We start from the raw sequence: 22,555 nt of genomic DNA on the forward strand, positions 1-22,555 counted from the left end.
TGATAGTCTTCATATATTTTCTTTGCACAGGGCTTAGCACGGCACTCAAAGAAACAAAGCACAACACCAGAGACGTTTCATTCTGCTCTGTTTTATCCCGCCGTATGCTTCTAAATACTTTATGGAATTTGTAGCACTGCATGTACTGGCAGTGAACTATTTCCTCCTTAAACACCACTCTCTTCACTGTCCTCACAAATAGACTTTTGTGCTCACACACACATTCACACAGCAATCAGACAAAGTGGCCTTTGGCCTCATACAAATCATTGTCTATGAGCAGTTACCACAACTTTAAATAAAGATAGACTGGCAGTGCAGTGTGACGTGTAATCCCCTGTGTCAGCTTTCTCCGAAGAGAAAAAAGGGCATCCACACAAGAACAGGGTTTTTAGCAAGCAAAAAACATGTACATTCACTTTTCATTCACCTTTTACCTCTCTCTCAAGGTTTATTAAACTTTACCAGCCTTTTTAAGGTGATCAGTCATTTATATTTATCTATTTGATGGAACGCAGTGTGCAAATGAGGCTTTATTAGGCCTTATTTCAATCACAAGTTCTAGCTTACAGTGATGAGTTTATTTAATAGAGTTGCTTTAATATGTGTTTATTTCTACAGACTTAATAAGCTCAAGGTACAACATCAGATAAACAGTAGTGATTTGCTTTAGGGGATTACAGCTGTACTAAGTGACATGTGCTCGCCATATGGAATTTTTATAAAGCGGAAAGTCAGGTTAATGCACCACTTGTCATGTCAGTGCTGTGACTGTTTTTTTTGTGTACCTCTCATTTTCCCTCCCTCTTTGTTTATCTGTGTGTGTGTGGGGGGGGTTCACTCTGGGCACCTGGTGGAACTACATTACCTGTTTCCCATCAGCTCATCAACTTCCTGGTCAAATATTTATGGTTTTCTGCTTCTTGGCACCAGAGTGTCCTCGCCTCATTTGGTGGAGTACCTTTGGGTTTTCCTGAGCCTGTTTTGCAATCATCTAGTGCCTTGTGGTTTATTTGTGTTCTCTTTCCCTGGGTCCCATGACCCATGTGCTTACACCAGTTTCCTTATTGCTCACTACCAAACACCAAAGCCTCCTCCAGCCGGACCACACCATCTCAAGTTTTCCTGCCACCTGCTCTCATCAGGTTGTTTGTTAATAAAGACAGTTAACTTTTACCCTACCCTATTCGTTGTATACGGTGTCCACTGCTCTGGAAACAAAGCGTCTAACACTATGTCACTACTCTCTCCGTTAGAGAGGCCTTCCTGTAGCCTATTCGTGCACGTTACATCATATTAAACATTGACAAGTCAGGACAAGCTGCTGAGGGCTCTCTGAATCATTCAGATGAGTACTGCACGCCATGCCGGCAGAACACTCCTGGGGACAAGGAGGAAATGCTGTACTAGAAATTCTGTACAACATGAACACATCCAGCACTGCGTACACACAGATGGCTCACATCAATACGTATACTGTATAAATACACACGCACTATACATACTTGGTATGGTGGACATGCAGGTTGTATGTGTGTATGTGTGTGGGTCTGTGGTTTAAAATGGGTTTGGGTCACTCTCCCTCCTTATGATATCTGACTAAGATCTTCTACACGTTGATATTTCATTCATTTTCTCCATCATCTGGGTAAACTGTGAGATGATCATTTTATTGCTTCATTTCCCCTCAGTTTCTCTGATTGGAACAGAGGGAGCAATCAATGGAGCAACAGTCATATGGGTTGTTGTCTTGTTGTGTGTCTGTTTCATTCACTAGTGTCACCTCAGTAAGCAAGCTTGCTAGCTAGCTAGCTAGCTGACAAACTTATTGACTGTGGAAACTAGTTTTTCATGAGGAGTAACCTACATCTCAGCCGCCATCCTCAGTATGTAGTTCAGCAGCATCAGCCAGTAAACCGCAGACAAGTGTTATTTCGGGTGTGTGAAAATACATCTATAACACTTAAGCGAGTTGGTGAGGCGACTACTTTAACATTGCTGTATTGCAAGCTAGCTAACTTTAGCTGCAGGGAACTTGCTAATAATAATAATAATCTTTATTTGTAGAGCACTTTTCAAAAACAAGTTACAAAGTGCTTTAACAAGTGTAAAGACAATAATACCCAAAAAACAATAATACAAAAACAATACAAGATAAAGAAAAGAAAAGACTAAAATACACATTTAAGATAAATATAAAATTAGTAAAATAGAATAAAAGGGATAAAATAAAGTCAGATAAGATTGGGAAAGGCTCTCCTATAAAAATATGTTTTAAGAAGGGACTAGAGCCTGTGTCAAATGAATGTTTTACAACTAAACTCTAAATATGGCAATATAAGTAAGAACATTACCTCCTGATACACAGTAATAATATAATAAAGTAATTGGCTAATATATATCACATATATCACACATATTATGGGATGGAATAAAATGTAGCAGATTTGTCAACTAAACATTCATTCTGTGAACTCCGCCACTGCTCAGTGAGTAACTGTATTGCTGCACATCGATTCGCAAATGACTAAGAAATTCACAGATGGTTTCAGGAAGTGATTCAGTTCACTTCGTTCAGTCAAAAGATTAGTTCTTTTGAATGAGACATTCACGAACAACACAACACTACGTGAAAACAGGACTCTAGAAGTGGTACATCTAAATGGAACAGAGCCTGATTATATTATATTATTAATAGGTCGGTAGACTGCAAAAGAAATGCACTGAAAACATGTCACTGAAAGAATAAATATAGCAGGATTATTACTTATATAATGTTATCTATTTTACCTTGTGGTATTTCTCTAATAATGGGTTTATTTGATGGGGTGGGGGTTCTTTGGCCTATAGGCAAGAGGTTGAAAATACTCATAGAGACATTGTTTACAGCCTTTGGGATGTAAAAGTGCTTAGGGAGTATATGCTTAAAGGCTTAATAACAGTTTGTACCACTCCCTGTTGATTACTAAAGTAACAAAAGAGCACAGGGGGTAATCCCGGGGGGGTTTAATACTACATAAACAAACGTGCGCTGACACCCACACACAAACACATACACACTATAGCTTAGTTTAATCTGGAGCTGGAAGACCCTCTGTCCTAAAACAACCTGACCAACAGGACCCCTAGTGATGATGATGATGACCATGATGATGATGATGACGAATGTGTGTGTGTGTGTGTGTGTGTGTGTGTGTGTGTGTGTGTGTGTGTCATCTGTTCCTGTATAACGATGCCAGAACAGGTTGGGTTTGTTTGTAAAGTGTAACTGACAAACAGCCACACCTGTGCCTTATTCGCATCATTCATCTTTTCCAGACCTGTACTGGATATGTACATCTCCTCGCTGGTTAAGAAACCACAGAAACAGTCTTTCTTTTGTAATCTTAAGAAGGCAAAGTTCCTGTGCCAAGTTCTTGTTAACCTGCAGGAGGAGCAATAGAAAGCATCCTGAATCACAAACTGAAATGGGCACTGCCCTGTACAGGAGGGCTCTGCATTAAAACCGCTCAGAATATATATAATTTATGTAAATTATGTTTGTTTTCTTTGAGTAACATAAAGGGAATTACAACATAATCTCATCATACAACCCTGTGTTGTAAAATGATTTTAATAAAATCTACCATATTGTATTATGCTGATGCTTCAACACCCATCATATCACAGGCAGAGATGACACCCAACAGTCAACTAGAATATGGGTTTCTATTATGGTCTCATCCCTGTCAAGAGTCATACATTTACATGCTAAAATCTTGATCAATCCTTAATAAAGAGTAAATCAGCACGTGAGGCAATTGCTGCAGCACTACTGTCTAAAGGCTGAAACTTCCTAGCTAGTATGTTCATAGCAGGTGTTTTTCATTATCTGCCAAAGGTAAAACACCTGCTGATATTACTGATTAGGGTATGTGATTTAGTGTTGATTAGCCCACTGACGCAAAGTACAGACTATTGACTATGTCATGTAAACACCTTGGTCTTTGTGATGGTGAGGGCACATCAAGGGAATATCACACAGTTAGACTTTTGCTCAGTTGTGTTATTTGAGCATGTAAAACCATATAATTTTATTCAACATGTTTTTATTCTGCACATGTTGGCAATACAGTAACTTAGTAGTGAACAGGGTGGTGGAGAGCTGGAGCCTAGAGAAGCAGAATGTGTTTTTAGTGTCTGATTTGCAGTTTTGATTTTGATTTATTGAAATTGCACTTGGACTGTTTATCTAAAAGTAATTATGTCATGATTTTGATGTGGTTTGCAAGGTTGGTACCAATGTACAAAAAGACTGGATTGAACAAACAATAGATACTAAGTGTTGCATAGTCATTATATTTACCATTGGCACTCATTGTAGTCAGATCATTTGAGTTGGATGATAAGGATACACACTTCAATAAATCAAGATAATTACATCATGATGTGGATTCAGTAGAAAAGTTAGGCTGTACAGGATGAGCAACTACTGTATGGCCACTCCTAGTGGCAGTGAAGAGAAATATGCAAATGCATTGCCTTTACCTAGAAATGATTTGCATCTCTGGAGTTGCCTAGGCGAGGCAGTGCACTTTCATTTTAATTGTAAAGGTAAACACAAACAGGCAAGTTCTTTAAATTTTGTACACTCAGCATCATGTTGGCATATTCATCCATCTGTATTTCCATCCATTCTTTCACGCTGCCCTACACACATGCACTCCCATGCGCATCAATATTTGCATCCTGAGGCTCTTTGCTAGCAGAGCATAGAGAGTTTAAAAGCACATTCAGCAGCCACATGCAGGCATATTGCAATGGATACGCACACTATGCATGCACCCACACTAAGACAAGCCATACTATTAGAAGACACAGTAAGAGAGAAAGATAAAGAAAATGTCCTCTAACTGTCCCACTTAGTGTTGAGCTTCACTCAGGGGGCTGAAATGGGAACCCTCTTTAGACAGATGGGGGGTGGGGTGAAAAGATAATAGGGTGTGTACTTTTTCATTTGTGTGTGTGCACGTGTCTATCTTCTTGTTCATAGTAAATAGGGATAGAATTAATTATTCAGTCAGGGGGGTACATATTTATTTTGTAATAGCCTAGTATGATAATATAAAATTTAAAGTTAATGTCAAAGCATGCCGTCTTTATTAATTGATTGTAGTAAATATTATTATCCTCTTAACCCTGTTGCTTTCCCACTAACTCCAGCCTGCTCCAACAATGTGAAATAGATTGTGAACGCTGCCTAATTTGTGATAATGGTCTAAATTACAGAATATACAAATATTGCATATTAGTAGTAATAATGATGTACTGATGATTTAAGTGGCATTACAACGTGCATTTCCACCATAAGCACTCAGCAAAATCCTTTGTCTCATCATGTGATAACTGAACCCACTCGTCAGCCTCCACTCATTGCCGGCCATCTGCTGCTCAGAGTCAGCTTCAAGTCCATCCAATAGCCAGCTGACCTGCTAGCATGGCTGTAGGGCATTCTGCTTGAGTATCTGATGTACCTGAAAACTTGCACACCGGGCGACTGACTGACTGGCAAGCAGACAGGCTGGGTGACTGACTTGTGGGCTGAGCGGACAGATTATCTTTCCTATTGGGGGAGAGCATAAGGAAGACATGCTTCAGTGCTTCACTCTGGGGAAGCCCTCAAAATGTGTTTGTGTGGGTGTGAGCATGTCTGTGGATCTGTGTGTGAGTGTGTGTGTGTGTGTGTGTGTGTGTGTGTTGCCTTAGGCAGATGAATGCAGACATTGTTTGATACTAGCAGTGGGCTGGAACAGGAGAGCCTGTGCTCACAGCAACTGAGGAGGAGGAGGAGGAGGAGTAGGAGGAGAGAGAGAGAGAGAGAGAGAGAGAGAAAAGGAGCAGGGGAAGACAGGAAGGAGGGGAGAGAAGGTTTGTAAGTGGGTCGGGGTATCAGGGAGATTCATGGGGGGTTGGGAGGATAGAATAGAGATGCATTTTCATCAACATGTTTCAAGACTTGAACCATTTTACATATTATATATATATTTCTTATGTAAATTCAAGAGACTTTAAAAAAGAAAATTACAAGACAGTAAGTTAAAGATGCACACTGCTCCAGTTTGTGAACAGTTAATTGTTCTAAATGACAACAGAAACTTGGTTGCCAGGGAAGGCGCTAACAGTACATCTAATCTAAAAAGAATTATGTATTGTTGATTACATGAGTTACAAAAACACAGACACACTTAGGGTGATAGGATAACACATAGCTTTCAGACACCTGGTCCTGTGCGTCCATATGGAAGAGGGTTTGAGGCCATATGGCCTATATGTCTGACCCAAACTGTATTGGAGGCATGTCTGAGCTCTGTGTGTGTGTGTGTGTGCGTGTGTGTCTAACCTATGCTACATTTTGGGACACATTTAAGACTAAAGACCAATTGATTTGGGACAGATTGTCTATTTGGGGACAATAGTCTTGTCTTGGGAAAAAGATGATTTTTGGGCCAGTGGGCAAGTCTTGGTTACGGTTAGGGTTAGGGTTAGCCAAGTAGTGGTTAGGATTAGGGTAAGTCTCCAGGAAATTAATGTCTATTTAATATCCAAGTGACATAAGTAAACATGTGTGCACGTGTGTGTGTGTGTGTGTGTGCACTATCTTTTTCTAAATCCATATCCTGGCTTAAGTCCTCCCACACTGTTGATCAGCAGATCTTGTATTTGAGTCCTCTAAGTCAGGCTTCTTACACGCTTATTTTTATTTACTTGGAGCTTTTCCATGCTCACACACATGCACGCTCAAACACACACACACACACACACAAACACTGGTACATTTGTAATGTCAAGATATTTTTTGCATGAAGCTTTGATATGACTTACCTCACCCAGTGATACACATCTACAAGAAACTAATTCAAAATGTTCATGTGTGGAACTTGTGCTATTAAGTCGTCTGCTCCACTCTCATCGCTCATGTTCCACAAAGATGTATAAACAAGTATGCAAGCAGTCTTTATAATTAGCCACTCCACTCTGTCTCATGACCCACTGAGGAAGCTCACATAAACATATTAAACTGTCTACTGTCTAATCCGTCATAACTCATCAGTGGGTGTGTATCTCTACTTAATTGCTATGACACATGTAGAATACAAAACACAGTACGAACACACAGAGGCACGCATGCAGGGATGGAAAAAGTGTATGTGGGGCTTATAAATTGATGAACAGTTAAAAGAAAAGAGCAAACACGGCACTGATGACAGGAAAGGTAGAGGAGGAGAGGAGGAAGAGGATGGGGGAGGGAGTGGAGGGCAGACACTGGCGCCCCGCCAACGTTGACGAAAGCTGCTTAGCCCACCCAGTTGCCATGGATACAGTTAGGAGCAGCACCCAGCCTGTGATAGAGAGAGAGAGAGAGAGAGAAAGAGAGGGAGGGGAGGGAGGGAGTCTGAGAGAAAACCAGCAGGCAGGCGTTAGAGCAAGTCAGAGTGGGAGTGAAAGAGCACCAGACAGCAGGGAGGAGAGAGAGGGAGAGAGAGAGAGAGGAGTGTATGTGTGGCCAGAGAGAGATAGAGGACAGAAAGGCAGCTACAGAGCTAGAGGAAGACGATAGACATATAATAGATAATGGAGGTGCAGTCGGAGTGTGTGGAGCCTCCTGTGGCCCCTCAGTGTGACCCTCAGTCCACAGGGAAGATCAACAAAGCTGCCTTCAAACTCTTCGGAAAGCGGAGCACCGGCTCTGGAATGGCCAGCTTCTTCTCCTTCAGGAACAAAGGGGCTACACACAGCGCAAACAACGGGAATTCTGACAATGGGAATTCTTTGAATGGGAACGGCTCGGCGGCATCGGCAGAGCTCGTTAGGAGCAAAACCCACGATGGACTAACGGGCTCTAACAACGACACTGATGGACAGAGAGGGGAGGCGCTTGCTAGCCTGGAGGCGGGACCGGTGAGGTCTCTCAGCAAATCGCTGACTTTCTTCTCTCTACTCCGACGTGGGAGTTTTAGGTCAAGTCAAAACGGAGGGGCAGGGCTTGTCAGAAGAGGGAGGGGCCTAAAGGGCTTTTTTAGCAGCATGCGATGGAGACGCAAGGAAAAAACTAACGAGAGAGAGGGGGAAGAGGTGGAAGGCAAGAAGGAGAAGCATGGGGATCTTGCTGACTCTGAAAAGGTAAAGGATATAACGCTCACCCTTGAACCGGCTCCTCATCATCACCAAGAGGATTGTGGGAACGCAGAGACAGAGCCTAACCTAGAGACTCCCACTACTAGTGTTACCATGACACCCCCACACTGTGTTGCCATGCCAGGGCCATCTGGTGAGCCAGACTCCCCCTTTCCTTACACACCAACTGACTCGCCTCTGCGCCCTCCCATCCAAAAAACCAAAGCCTCAATTTCCAGCCTCACCCCCTCCCTCACAACACCCCCTTTGGATCGCTGCAGCACAGGGGACCCACCCTCAGAGCCTTCTGTGGACCGCCTCTGCTCTCTCCTCTTCACCGATGTCACATCCCTCAAGAGCTTTGATTCACTGACAGGTTGTGGTGACATTATTGCTGACGCAGACGAGGAGGGGCCAGCGGGTAATGGGGGTAGTGGCACCAGCAGTAGCAGCAGTGGGGGAGGAGGGGGGGGTGTGGGAGCGGGTGCTGGGAGAGCTGTTGGTGTCACAAGTGCCATGTCTCGTGGCTCCCCATCCAAAACCTCTCTACCTTCCCAGCTCATCCAGCCCATGTTCTCTGTTTCCCCAAGCTCAGTGCCTATCTCCCTCCCAGCCCGGGCTCGGGCACCACCTCCACCACAGCAGCACCCAGCCGGTAGTGGTGTGGTGGCCTACATGGGCGGAGGGGAAGAAATGGCGAGTCCAGAAGGAGTGGATGATGCGGACATGCAGGGGCTCTGGCACATGCTGCCCTCGACAGGGGACAACTCCCCTGCTTTGCCCCGATTACACCAACCTCCCTCTACCACTCCCACTTCCACTTATCCTCCTCGAGCCACCTCCTGCCTTGCCAGCAGCCACCTGCCCTCAGCCTCCAGGAGTGAAGACCGAAAGGTAACACAGGTGAAGGCGTTGGGGCTCAGTAAGATTCCAGTAGTTGGTGGAGCAGGAAGCCGGGCAGCTAAACCCCCCCTCCCTCACACACATGGCCGTCATCCCACATCACCTGGTGAAAAAGAGCCACTTAGTGATGAGGGCTACTGGGACACACCCTCCGCAACACCCACAGCAACACCTGACGAGAGCGGGCTGCAGCGTAACCAGAAGATGGCCCTATCACGTGACAGTTGCTCTGGAGACCACCTGTATGACTTCTACCATGACCCTGAAGAGGAAGGAGAGGAAGAGCAGGAGGGAGATGATGATGTAAACAGTACTCCCTCTCCATCAACGGAATACAAACTGAGCCCCAACTCCCAAACATCTCCTCCTTCCTCCTCCTCCTGTTCCTCCTTCCGGTCAATGAAAGGCAGCACCAGCCTTCCTCGGGAATCCAAGATCCCAGTAAGCACCAGACAAACCCCACCTCCCCACTCTGTAAGCCAGTCAGCCCTCTCCTCTGTTCTAGAGGCCGAATCCCCTCCGGCAAAGACCCAAGCGCCTCCCCCGGCTCGCACCAGAATCCCTGTATCCAAGGTGCCCGTCCGTCGTTCTGGAAACAAACCTGGCAGCAGAACCAGAGGAACTGCCCACAAGAAGTAGTTCCTATCAGATGGGGGTGGGGTTCTCTCCTACTAATGTATGGACTTGAGTCTACATCACTTCAGGGCTGTTTATGTAGAGCCAAAAGTTTCCCAGACCAAGAAAAATGTTGAGCTGTAGAGTTAACAGCCTATAAATTCCTCTCCAATCTTAAAAGCTCTCATTCCTTAAGTGTTTTGGCTTACGACAGGCAAGAATAGAATAAGTGGTTTTGTTCACTTGAGAAAGTCACGAGGAGACTCCAAAAAGCTGGGTTAACACTTCACAGCCCTCACTGGAACTTTTGATGTTGACTCTTGACAATCCATGGACTCGCAATAGACACATTTGCCTTGTAACTTCCTGGAAAAGCCCCATACCTGCTGAGACTTTGACCGCTCATGACTGCACACTGCAAAAAAACTAACAAAAAAACTAAAGAAAAGCAGAGCACCTTCTTATCTTTTACATTTTTCTTATGGAATTACCACATGGCGTAACACGATTTGCTTATAAGGACCTAATCTAAAGTTGTTTTTTTTCTGAGTTTGTCATTTTGTCTAATCTGTAACAAATTACCTCCTAATCCTTTGATTTTAGAGCCAAAGTTAAAATAAACTTCATTTACAGCCTCTAATTGTCTTGAAAAGACTCAACAGTATCCACAGCCTGGAATAACCCACCAGTTTTTGTTCGGCCATTGTATGTGTTTTTTGCTTTATGAAGATGGTCTTCTTCTGACCGTACACTGATTATTAAACTGCAAATCTAGAGATCTGAACCAGTTTTATTACTTACTTACTTTGCAGCTAAAAATGTGGCATAGCTGTCCTACAGAAGGCCACACAAAACTTGTGTTTTTTGGAGGGGGAGAGCGCCTCGGTTTTAGCTGGTAAATTATTTTATTGTGGATGGACTAAGTTTGGCTTCAGCCTGTTGCATTTGGATATTACTTACAACCCACTGCATCACCCGGCATCCATAGGATTTCAATCTCTGGGATTTACAACTGTTGAATTACCAATGGAAACCTGCAGAACTATCGCAATACTCCACCTGGAGGGATCCCTTGCACTGACACTTCAATACACACAAACACACACACACACACACACACACACACACACACAAAGTCATACATGCACACAGACAATTTCTCTCACTCTCTGCATGCAGTGCCACACATACAAGGCACAAAGGTCAGGGAACATCATCTAACTCTGAATGATCTAAGTTACACACACTGTTCAACCTTTGGCACTGTCTTTTTAGCTGCACTGGATGACTCTTTTCTTCAAGGACACATGCATAAACAGCCAACTTTTTCTAGTTAGTACTTTCTTCTTCACTGGATTTCATAGAGTTTTTATAGGCTCCTTCTTTCTGAGTCACACTGCACGGATCTTAAACTGTGATCGCACCAGCTTCTATACTCTGCTTTCTGTTCTTTCTGTTCTTCTGTACTAATATACCTTACAAGCTGGTGTGGGTGGATGGCAGGGAGGCATCCTTGCTGCTAGCCAGTTTTAAATAGGCTGCGACAACCCCCCAAAAAGAAAATTCTGTCAGGGATCCATTTAAAGAAAAAAGTCACTTTATTAACTGGATCTCAGTGTAATACAAAGCATAATTCGGGGACTGATGCTAAATCAGTTTAGAGTCCTTCACCCTTCTTCTCCTGGCTGTTGTTCTACTAAACATTGTACAACTAGGAGCCACCGCAGCTGTGTGGGAATCTGAATGTAGCTTGACATCATTGTAGATCATTGGTCAGCATATATTTTCCTGTGTTGGTCTGTTTTCCTCTTTGTCCGTCCTTTGTGGAGGCAATACTAATGGTGGAGTTTACTGTTTTCTAAGTCCACCGTGCTCTGAAAAATGAAGACAAACCGCTGCACAGTGTTGCAGCTTTGCAAAGCGACACTTGTCTTGAGAGTGAGGGGGTGTATTGCAGCCCTAAAAGGCCTTTGTCAGTGGTTCAGTGAGACAAGTTACAGGGAGCAGAGTGGACCCTACCCTTCAGTTAAAGAGAGGGGTTTTCATAGGAAAAGACATTCAAGATGGTGAAAATTTTCTCTAATCCTAACCACAAGGGTACCAATGACACCTGAGGGTCATTCTAGTTCATGACAGCTTTCCATCTCATCTCAGAATGTAATGATTGATCCACACCACTGCTCCAGGTTCAGATATCTTTTCAGTCTCCTGATGGTGTAGTGTAGGACAGGTCATTGGGGTAACCTGATCCCAGGTCAGTAAATGCGTTTCTCACCGGATAAAAAGGGCAGGTTAAAGGTCACATAGGGAGCAGAGAATGATCATGCCCGTTTATGTTTTTGCTTACACTGTGCTCTTTTGATTTATTATGCAGTCACTTTCATTCTCCCTCCCTTGTAGTGTTGATTGAGTGATGAGTGATTGGATGGAAAGGGATGGTGCCATAAGGTTTTTGGGAGACTGATATGGTCAACAATCTAAATCTTCAAAAAGAAGAATATTTTCTTCAAACAGCATTGGTGGTGATAGTGGATTGTTGACCAAAACAGTTGCCCAGAGACTCCAAAAAATAATGAATGGGAAACCACATTGTCACCAATCAAATTATATTGAAGCAATCATATGATGCTTTTTGGCTTTTTCCCTCTCCTTTGACGACACAGGGATGAAACTTTATGGATGAAAGATGTAAACTCTTGCTCCAGTCCTTGTTGCTAAGCTGGTAGGGGCAACATATACAGCTGAACCGAAGCCGTGTTTTCCGGCTTCTCACTGACCTGCCCCTCTCTGCTTCTGATTGGCTAGTCCTGGTCCTAAACTAGGAACTGTGCATGTGCAACTCCCAACAAAGATCACGTAGAGGTAAGATTTATCACTTCATAGCTAAAACGAAGCATTCAACACACAGGGTAAAAAGAGGAGCTGCTGTAATGTTCAGTATCACAGAAATATGGTGTTTTTAAAAAATGAAACCATGTAAACCTGTTCTGGTACAACACCTAAATAAGATTTTGAATCTGAAAATGAGCATAATACCACCTCTTTATTGTTAAGATTAAGATAGAGTAGGGAACTATGAACTGGACAAGAAGTGATCATTCTGCGTCATATGTTTAACAAGTTTTGTTGAAATATGGCGTCCTCCTCAGTTCATGTTCCACCTGCCACAGCTGGCTGTGTAAATAGAAGTCTTTTCTAAGCTTCTTCCAAGTAGGAATAAGTTGAACATTTGAGTCACACTTGCATATACACAGTAATGACATCAACCACAGAGTCCACCATATTGCCACGTGGCTCAGTTCCTTGTATTTTCTTTCCAGACATCTCTCTTTTCTTTCTGTTTACAAATCTGGGCATTTGTGTGATCATTTGCTGCGATGAAAAGCACATCATGTTTTCCTTTTTTCTGTTACCTTGTGTCTGTTCACAGTGTGAAATCTTTCCACTTTTCATATTTAATGAATAAAACTGCCCTGATAGATGAGCTCCTGACTCTTTGTAACCCCATTTATATAAGAATCCATACAATTTAATGTCAGAGGCTTTGTGTACCATAATTACAGCAACACAAGCCTTTCTCTCCTCAACCCCCCACCCCTCTCAATCTTTGCAGCCCCTACATGATGGTGGCTTCAGTCCATAAGGAGTAGGTTGGGTGGGAACGAGGGTGAGAAACATGAGACGCTTTTGTTGACATGCAGCGTGTGGCATTTTTGTTGTGGCGTCACACTTGTAGGTCTGCACAGCTGATGCATGTGGATATGGAACCTGTAGATGTTCCTGTGTGTCCTGAATACAGATGAAAGGGATGGTCTCATTATTTCGAGGAAGACACGTGTTGCTAGAGAAAGCTTGTATGTTGTTGTGATGTGGGTGCGCATGCATGTGTAGTGGGAGGAGGATTTGGTGCAGTGCGAATACCCTTTGTAATGGTGCAGCAAACCCCCCTCCCTCTCTATCCAGCTCACTCCCTCCGTTTCTGCACGCTGAGGTTTATGTAAAAGCCTTACGTAAGACTATAACACTCCTACCAGCCCACCAGATCAAAGCTAGTGATGCTGACAGTGAGAATGGTGCGTGCTGGTGTGCACGCAAGCGTGTGTGTGTGTTGGCTGATCTCATCATTAATGGACACTCGTCCTCATTGTAAGCCATGTTTGTGCCTCTGTGTTTGTGTTTGTATTGGTGCATAAACCTGGTATAAATGCACAACAGGGAGGATTTAGTTTGTGCTGAACAACGAAGTTCTTATACTGAAGAGAAGAGAACAAGGGAGCGAGTGAGGAGGAAAACCATGAAGAAAAAGTGGGAGATTTATTGTGACTGTGAGTTAAGGGTTTGTCTGGCTTCACTGCTCTTGAATGAAGCCTTTAGCTAGCCTATGTAACTTTTGATGAACAGCAGCTACAAGTAGCAATAATCACATAATGCTATGCTAAAATGTAGTGTAATAGTAACACAAGCACAGAAGAGTCTTTTTTTTGTTTTGTTTTTTGTTTGTTAGCACAGAAGAGTCATTAAATGAGCAAACTGACTCAGTGATGTCATTTACAGCAATGTGTGTATTGTTTGCTAACACTGGCCACCAGCTGCTAGACTATGAATGTGCTATTTCTTCTTCCAAAAGTTACATAGTCTTGCTTTAGGGTATTGTAGCCTGTGACTGTAGCTGTATGGATGTACATACAATTCCTGTATGTCATCATAATCAATTATAATGTGTATTGTAACTAGCTAGTTTTCTGCTAGGGTCGGAATTTCTTTCTAGTTTTTTCTAAAGATCCAAAACATGTTGACTGGGATTTGTTTTCCATATTTCAAGCTAAATCGGTATCTACTGCGGTTTAAGTTTGTAAAACTATTGTCAATTTAGTCGTGTTAGTATCATAGACTTTATAAAGGTTAGTATTTACATACAGTTCCTATGAAAATTTGACTAAACGTCGTCATCATATTTTGGTTAAAATGATGAAATGCTTATACATCTGATGCTTATATACATGCACAGTAGTGCAGAATTGTCTTTCTAAACCTTAGAATATAAATTACAAGAACACATTTTAGCTTTTCAGAGAAGCCCTCTACCCAATAAATTACAGATGCTGGTGGAGAAAGAGTAGAGCGAAAGGTTGTATGGACATTTCTAAAAAATTATATATTGATGATAGGTAGGGTTTCCTCTCCCTGATAAACTTGTGTGTGTGTGTGTGTGTGTGTGTGTGTGCGTGTGTGATGGAGCCCTAAGCACCATTCAAAAGCCGTACCCCACATTCTGCATGGCAGCCTCTCTACACTCGTTCCCATAGTAACTCCACTAGGTCAACCAATGAAAAGAGGGGGCTGGGCAGGAAGGAGGATGGGAGAGTGTTAGGGGGGTGGTAGTGGTGGTTGCTAACACGGTGTGTGAGAGATGTGATTGGAGTTGAACTGGTGCCAAGCAACATTTACACAAATAAAAATGCGCATGTTGAAATGCACATACATATACCACAGTAACAGACACAAATTCAATTATTTTTGCTAAAGCAAACTTAAATCCTTACCCTTACTCCATATTGTCAGAGTGTAAATGCCACTTAATAAGCCATCAACAGGAGAATCAAGAAAAGGAGACTGACCTTTAGCATACATCTCACACACACATCAATTCCTCATGCGAAGGTTCCACTCTTTACCACTGGGTTTCACTACTGCAATCTCATGGGAATCTCCCTGCCACCATCACCACCACCATTTTTCTTCTCTGTGTATCCCCCTCTCTGTTGATGTTGTTTTTGCTTCATCCTCTATCCTCCTTCACTTCTCTCACTGTCTCTCATACGCTGCCACAGTCCCTCTCGATGTTGTGCAGTGCTCCCACTTGTCAATAATTCATCAACAGACAAGCTTCTGACTCCGTGAATGTGTGGTACACCGTGAAGACAAGGGCATGCAGTTCAGCGTGATGCTGAGTGAGGTTTTAACTCTGCAGAAGCAAATGAAAAATCTGGTTTATACTAGTTTACCAGTGTAAAGGACAAACAAGCACATGTTCCTCTTCAGCGACAAATTCTGACTTTGAAATGATAAATCAGCCAGAAACAAGATATTTCAATTAAGTTCCAAACTGAATGGGAGCATGTGAGCAGCAAAGAAGAATATGAATTGAATTATGAATCACAAGATGAGTGATGACTGAAATTTCCTTTAAGGATACAAGGTCAGGGAAGTGAGTTAATGGTCTAATACAGGGTACAATAGCTTGAATTTACTCAGTATTGAATTAACATTATCTATTAGCTATCTTCATTTCCTCAATTAATTCCCCTATTGAATGCTTGACTGTCATTACCAGACAAGAAATAAGTGTAACATCATGAGCGCAACATTAACATGGGTTGGTCCCCTCCTGCAAAGTGTGTCGTGTTTCCTCTTATTTACTTTAGCAACAATGCTGAATTTTTCATAAGGAGGTAGGGCGGGCTTGAGGATACACTACATATGCATAGTTGTGCTTTTAAGTGAGTGTATTCTGGCCAGAGGGCTATACAATTCTCTTTCAAAAGAGTCTTCTTCATGAGTTCATATCCCCCCGCCAAACCTCAGCTGATCAGAAAGATAACCTGCATGGAGGGAGTAACGAAACCAGTAAAACAAGCATTGTGACAAGTGATTTTAAAAATGCATTCAAACTGGTCACTCCATCTCTTTGCATTACTGAGCGAGAAGAGTTGAATACCCCTAAATTCTTACCGGAATCTCTACAGGGAGTGAAATTGTGGTAGAGATGTTTAGTATTTTCAATCTCTCATTGAGAGTGACTTTGATGTATTTAATCTTAAACCAGGTTAAATTTGGCAAACACATGAATTCCAAACAAAACTAAACTGAACACATACATAAACACATATACAGTGCATACATATTATATGTTAGAGCGACAGGTTTCTAATACAAGTTGCATGATATGATCATGAACTTTGCAGAATATAATACACCCCGTGTGGTAAAAATTAAAACTGTAACTGAAATCCAGAAATAGCGATTAAATGATGGTGAAACACTGTTTCATACACCAACTATATCAACTACATCTGCTGATCAAAGCAGATCATTTTAGTTTTTATGTAATTGGCAAAGCGCAATGCTGGACCATGGTGGCCATAAATGTCATTACAGTTCTTCTCAATTGCGAAACACTTTTAAAAAAAAAAACATTGTTACAATTCACAAAACATGGGTACAACTGTCACATCAGTTTACACTGTGCAGGACACTACTTCATTGCAAAAGGACACAGTAAACCAATCTGTCAAAAAGAAAAAGATATTGCCATCACTTCCACCAAAATGAAATTTCCCTTTTCCATTCCTTTCTGCCAGGACAGTCAAAAGTCTAAGGAACTGTGTCACAAATTGATGTTAATGTTAAATGTGCCTGAGAGCCAAATGAGAAGGAGCCATCAAAACATTTCATACAAACAACAAATTTCAACTACAAGTGTATTCACAGTGCACTGCAAAAACTGAGCTCTCAAAAACAAGGGAAAAAGCAATAAAATGGGGGGAATATTACTTAAAATAAGCAAAATTATCTGCCAACACAACAAGAACATTTGACTTGCTACTTAAGGACAAAAAAACTTGAAACAAGTGAAATTCTCTTACGTAAAAGCCGCCTGGTAAGAAAAAATATCTTGTCAGACAAAAGCAAGTATATTTTGCCTTCTATTAAGATAATTAATCTTACTTAGATTTTAGTTTTTGCAGTGATACTGTAGGCTACACCTTTCCAGTATGTTCCACATTCACAGTAACAGTAATTTCAACAACAACAATTTAAAGTTGATATTGCAAAATCATGCAAATGAGAAACTACTGTATAAATTAGAAACCATAAGACCCCTTCAACACCTCATTGGCTAACCAAACACTCCGGTCTGGCCTTTACATCATCCGCTACACATGTGATATTTAGCCTTGCAGTACACAAAAATCTACTGGATGCAACAATTGCCAAAATGTCTTTGTCCACACATGCGCAAATGTTTGCATCTGTTACCCTACACCAAGACATGCATCTGACACACCCAAGGCTGAATCGGTTCAAGCTGCCTTAGTTTGATTCTTAAGACTGAAACACCAAAGAATCCAAAGTCAACAGCAGTCCCAGATCCACAAGTTCCACCCACACTCAGCTTGGCGGAGCCTGAATATCCACAGTGATAAAAGTGTAAAGTTTATCCTTCACAATCTCCTTGACTGTGTAACTGAGGGAATTAATTCCATCTTTACCCATGGCCTTCTTGGTATGGGCCAGTTTGTCAGGATTATGTGGGTTAGGCTCATTGTGCCGGTCTCTCTGATGTCTGATCATTTTGTACTTTCCTATCACATTGTCAGGTCGAGAGATGGACATTCCACGGTAGAAAATTCGCTTATAGATATCGTCGTCCTCACCACCCCAGCCCCAGTAAGTGTTCGGGAAGCCGTTAATCTTCAAGTATTGCTCCTTGGACAATGAAGAAACCCCGCCAAAGTAGGCGGTATAGGGTAAATGGAAGTTAAATTTGTCCATAGCCACAGCCAAGTGTCGGGGCTTGTCAAAACATCTATAGAGGTTACGGTCATCCATAGGAACTAGATCTACGTCAGAGAAGACAAAGCACTCATAATCATATTCCTTCAGTGCTTCAGCATAGCCTACATTCATCAGTTTAGCCCGGTTGAACACTCCTTCACCACCCTGGTTGATAACGTACACAGTGTAGTCCAACTGCTGTCGTATCAATATAGGATGGAGATAAAACAGCCAATGCTTCAGGTGCTCATGCCGATTTCGGAATGCGATGATGATCGCCACCTAAACAAGTGAAATAAGCAAAAATGCAGTCATTTAGGCTTTGGTGGGGTTTTTTTTTTTGTTAAACCTTTATAATATCAAGAAGCATGGTAGAGAATTCGGGCCACATGTATTTAAGTTCTGAGTTTAAGTCTTAAACTCTTAAACTGAAACAAAGTCTCAGAATTTTGACTTTTATCGCAGCGTAGAGTGAAATAAAAAACTGAAATAAAAGTTCATGCACTGGCTTAAAATTTAATTATACATACACAAAATACATGTAATAAAGTTAACATAACTTATTTCTAGACTAGCAATGCCCAAAATTAGAACAATAGGCTATGCTTTGCCCGTGCTCCATTACATGCACGTTTAGTTATCATTGTTTAAACACACTGTACACATATTACAAGTGTTTAATTTCATGGTAAAGTGTTCTAAATCTATAATTTCATTATTTATTTATTTATGTATTAATTTATCTCGCCAGTCATTCACTTACCTTCTGTTTGGCGATACAGTCAGGTGGTTTGTACCGTCCTCCCTCCTGAAGAGGAACACTGATCACCTCTCTCACCTCATCCAAAGTGCGTTTATAATTAAACTCCACACGGAGAGGACCAACAAGATTTGGAGGAATGTCAGGGCAGGGTCCCAGAATTTTGGTTGTACTGGGCAGCGTTATTGTCTTATTTTGGCTGCCATTTCTAGCTTCAGGCTTCTTGTCCCAAAAATCATTTACATTGGATGGCTTAGTAAAAAAAGTAAAAGTGCTGTTTTTGTGGTTGAATACAAACACAACAAAACATGCCAGGCTGAGAAAAGCAAAAAGGGCCAGGATGTAAAAGATTTTTTGCAGCATTTTTGCTACCCCTGAAGTAGGCCTAATGTGTACTCAACAGGTCTCCTAAGATGCTGCTTCCTGCATTTCTCTTTGCAATTCAAAGGTGTCCCAAACACAAGAGCAAACAGACAGGTTTTTTTTTCTTTGAGCTTGTCCAAGTCAGCTGATCAGGTTGGGCCACACACCTGTTGTTAATAATTAATCCTTGTTTTTTTCATTTGTTACCCAGAATTTAGTGACTGGTTCAGTGTACTGCTGTGTGCTTGAGTATAGAGAATACTATTTTAATAGTTCCTTTAATTTGCATATTATCTCCAAGTACTTTTAGACCAATGTTAATTAATATGAAACAAAACCAAAGTAATGAATTAAGAGACCAAATGGCTTGGTCATTGGCTAAACACATTAAAAAATATATAGTATCACTTCCACAAATAATACAGCAATTATAATACTTCCTTTGTGTTGTCACACGGGGCCCTCTACTGGTGTATGATTGTGCTTGCTGAATTTTCTGAGTGTCCCGTGGTGCTGACAGACCAGCAGGTCATCGACAAGCCTTCAAGAAGTCCTCCAAGAACTGAGCAGAAGCGCTCAACCCTGAAAGACGTCCTCAGCCAGATCTATGATATGTGAGATATGTCCCAGGTACTGAAACTTGTCCACACCTGCCCTTTGATATGCGTAGACGTCCCGGTGATTCTGTCTGTCCAATGTGCTTGTAGAAATAGCCTGTCCTAAAAGGACTACAACTTTAAAACTCTCCACCTTAGAGGACAGGGCTGTCCCTTGCCAAGTGTAACAAGACTGAGGGTATTTCCAACTGCAGTAAACCTCTCCCATGGAACGTCACTGATTAGGTATTTTACACTGAAGTTGACTTCCTCTTTATGTGCAGATAAACCAATCGCAGGGTCAGAAAGGGGAGTGCCATCAAAAATGAGGAAACCAGTCATTTGTGAATGCAGACAAACGGGAAGGGTATTGGTTACACTGGTCACACCCAACTTTACTTTGTTCACCACAGAAACTATGCACTTACAGATGAACAGTTGTTCAAGTTTAGCAATGTATTAATGTAACGTGATTACTGTACGTCTGGTATTGTGAGTTACGTTATTTACGGTCACTATTGAAGGTCACGTGGGTTAACATTATACAGATAGGTTGATGGAAAACTGGATACAGGACATTCCTGTGTCAGTCTTCACATGTAGATTTGATGGTTTCTGGTCAGTTTCAGTGTGAGAATCACCTTCCCTGCAGAACCCGGACAGATGAGCTAGCTATTGCTCAAAGTGGTGAACTGGGAGATACAGTATGTTTACTACCTGTTCAGTTTTCATATTGATGGTAAGAAAGCATTTCTAGTCTTCTTGTCCATCCACCCATTCTATAAAACCAACCAAATAATATGCCAATTTTCCCAAATATTTTCAGATTTCATTACATTTAAATGAATGATATTAATAAAATCACAAATAAATGATAGGGAATCATGTATAATGCCTTACAATATTTTATTACATAATATACTGAATACATTATGTTCTGTTTTGAAGGTCATAAAATGTGGCAGCATACAGTATGGAAATAATGTGACAAATACAAACATCAATCTGAAGACAAAGCAGCCAGTGTTAAAGTCATGTGACATGTGATACTCAAACATAAACAAATGAAGTGCTGCTGGTTGGAGATAGTTGGATGTGTGTTTTAAGAACGTGGTAAATACGATTAAGAGGAAGTAGTCTGGTTTATTAAATAACTGACTGGTTGAAAAAGTGTGCAACAGCAGAACTATATGCTCAACTTCTGTTGATGAGTGCATTTATTGTCAGGAGGGCTGAGTGCAACAGCAGACAAACTGAGGTGTGGACCCAAAATGCAGACACTGACGAGGAGGATTCAGTTCAAACCAAAGATTTATTCTAAATGATAACAGTCACTTACTGGGAAGATCAAACAAAAGGCAAGGTAGTCCAAACTGGGAGTTAAATCCAACAAATGTAGAGTACTGAGTCCAAACACTGTTTAAATCCATCAAGGGCAAGGCAATCCAAAAACACAGGGAATAATCCAGGAAAAACAGAGCACAAGGCAGAACACACAACATAGACGATGACACCACGAGGCCTAAACAGAACTGAGAGCAATATACAGGTGCTGGTCATATAATTAGAATATCATCAAAAAGTTGATTTATTTCAGTAATTCCATTCAAAAAGTGAAACTTGGATATTATATTCATTCATTACACACAGACTGATATATTTCAAATATTTATTTAATTTAATTATGATGATTAAAACTGACAACTAATGAAAATCCCAAATTCAGTATCCCCCGAAAATTATAATATTACTTAAGACCAATACAAAAAAAGGATTTTTAGAAATGTTGGCCAACTGAAAAGTATGAACATGAAAAGTATGAGCATGTACAGCACTCACTACTTAGTTGGGGCTCCTTTTGCCTGAATTACTGCAGCAATGCGGCGTGGCATGGAGTTGATCAGTCTGTGGCACTGTCGACTCCAGAGTGTCCAGAACTCAGCTGCCAGGCTTTTAACCAGAACAAAGAAATATGACCACATCACCCCTATTTTAGCTTCACTACACTGGCTCCCAGTATGTTTTAGAATTGACTTTTAAAATTTTATTGATCACTTTTAAAGCTCTTCATGGCCTCTCGCCTTGTTATATTTCTGACCTTTTAGTCCCATACACACCAGTACGTACCTTGAGATCCTCGGGCAGAGGTCTGTTGTCTGTTCCAGAGTCTCGACTGAAAACTAAAGGGGACAGAGTGTTTGCTATCAGGGCCCCGAGGCTCTGGAACAGCCTGCCCGAGGAAATCAGGTCGGCTGAGTCAGTGAACTCTTTTAAGTCCCTTCTTAAAACATACTTTTATAGGAGAGCCTTTTCCAATCTTATTTGACTTTATTTTATCCCTTTTATTTTATTCTATTTTACTTATTTTATATTTATCTTAAACGTGTATTTTAGTCTTTTCAATGTTTTCTTGCTTTTATCTTGTATTGTTTCTGTATTATTGTTTTTTGGGTATTATTGTCTTTACACTTATTAAAGCACTTTGTAACTTGTTTTTGAAAAGTGCTCTTTTAAAAAAAAAGAAAAAAAGAAAAGTGCTCTACAAATAAAGATGATGATTATTATTATTATTATTATTACTCCTCAGGTGTTATGAGAGCCCAGG

General features: G+C 41.4%; 2 protein-coding genes across 2 annotated transcripts; one reads left to right on the top strand and one right to left on the bottom strand.

The window, feature by feature from the left end:
• The first annotated feature begins 7,558 nt into the window (after positions 1-7,558).
• On the top strand, positions 7,559-10,456 carry amer2 (APC membrane recruitment protein 2). Its single transcript, XM_046054020.1, has one exon. It carries the CDS (start codon positions 7,612-7,614, stop codon positions 9,694-9,696), a length of 2,085 nt encoding a protein of 694 aa, XP_045909976.1. The 5' UTR covers positions 7,559-7,611; the 3' UTR covers positions 9,697-10,456.
• A 6,013-nt stretch (positions 10,457-16,469) lies between these two features.
• Positions 16,470-19,691, bottom strand: LOC123972758 (beta-1,4-galactosyltransferase 1-like). Its single transcript, XM_046052409.1, has 2 exons — positions 18,995-19,691; positions 16,470-18,513 (listed from the first exon to the last, which is right to left on the bottom strand). Exons 1-2 carry the CDS (start codon positions 19,352-19,354, stop codon positions 17,845-17,847), a joined length of 1,029 nt encoding a protein of 342 aa, XP_045908365.1. The 5' UTR covers positions 19,355-19,691; the 3' UTR covers positions 16,470-17,844.
• Between the last annotated feature and the right edge of the window lie 2,864 nt (positions 19,692-22,555).

Source organism: Micropterus dolomieu, linkage group LG01 (assembly GCF_021292245.1).
Source record: "Micropterus dolomieu isolate WLL.071019.BEF.003 ecotype Adirondacks linkage group LG01, ASM2129224v1, whole genome shotgun sequence".
Taxonomy (NCBI): domain Eukaryota; kingdom Metazoa; phylum Chordata; class Actinopteri; order Centrarchiformes; family Centrarchidae; genus Micropterus; species Micropterus dolomieu.

Coding starts and splice junctions, on each gene's coding strand:
- amer2 (XM_046054020.1), top strand. CDS start 7,612: ATGGAGGTGCAGTCGGAGTGTGTGGAGCCTCCTGTGGCCCCTCAGTGT.
- LOC123972758 (XM_046052409.1), bottom strand. CDS start 19,354: ATGCTGCAAAAAATCTTTTACATCCTGGCCCTTTTTGCTTTTCTCAGC. Junction 18,514..18,994: donor ACTGTATCGCCAAACAGAAG/GTAAGTGAATGA, acceptor TCACTTGTTTAG/GTGGCGATCATCATCGCATT.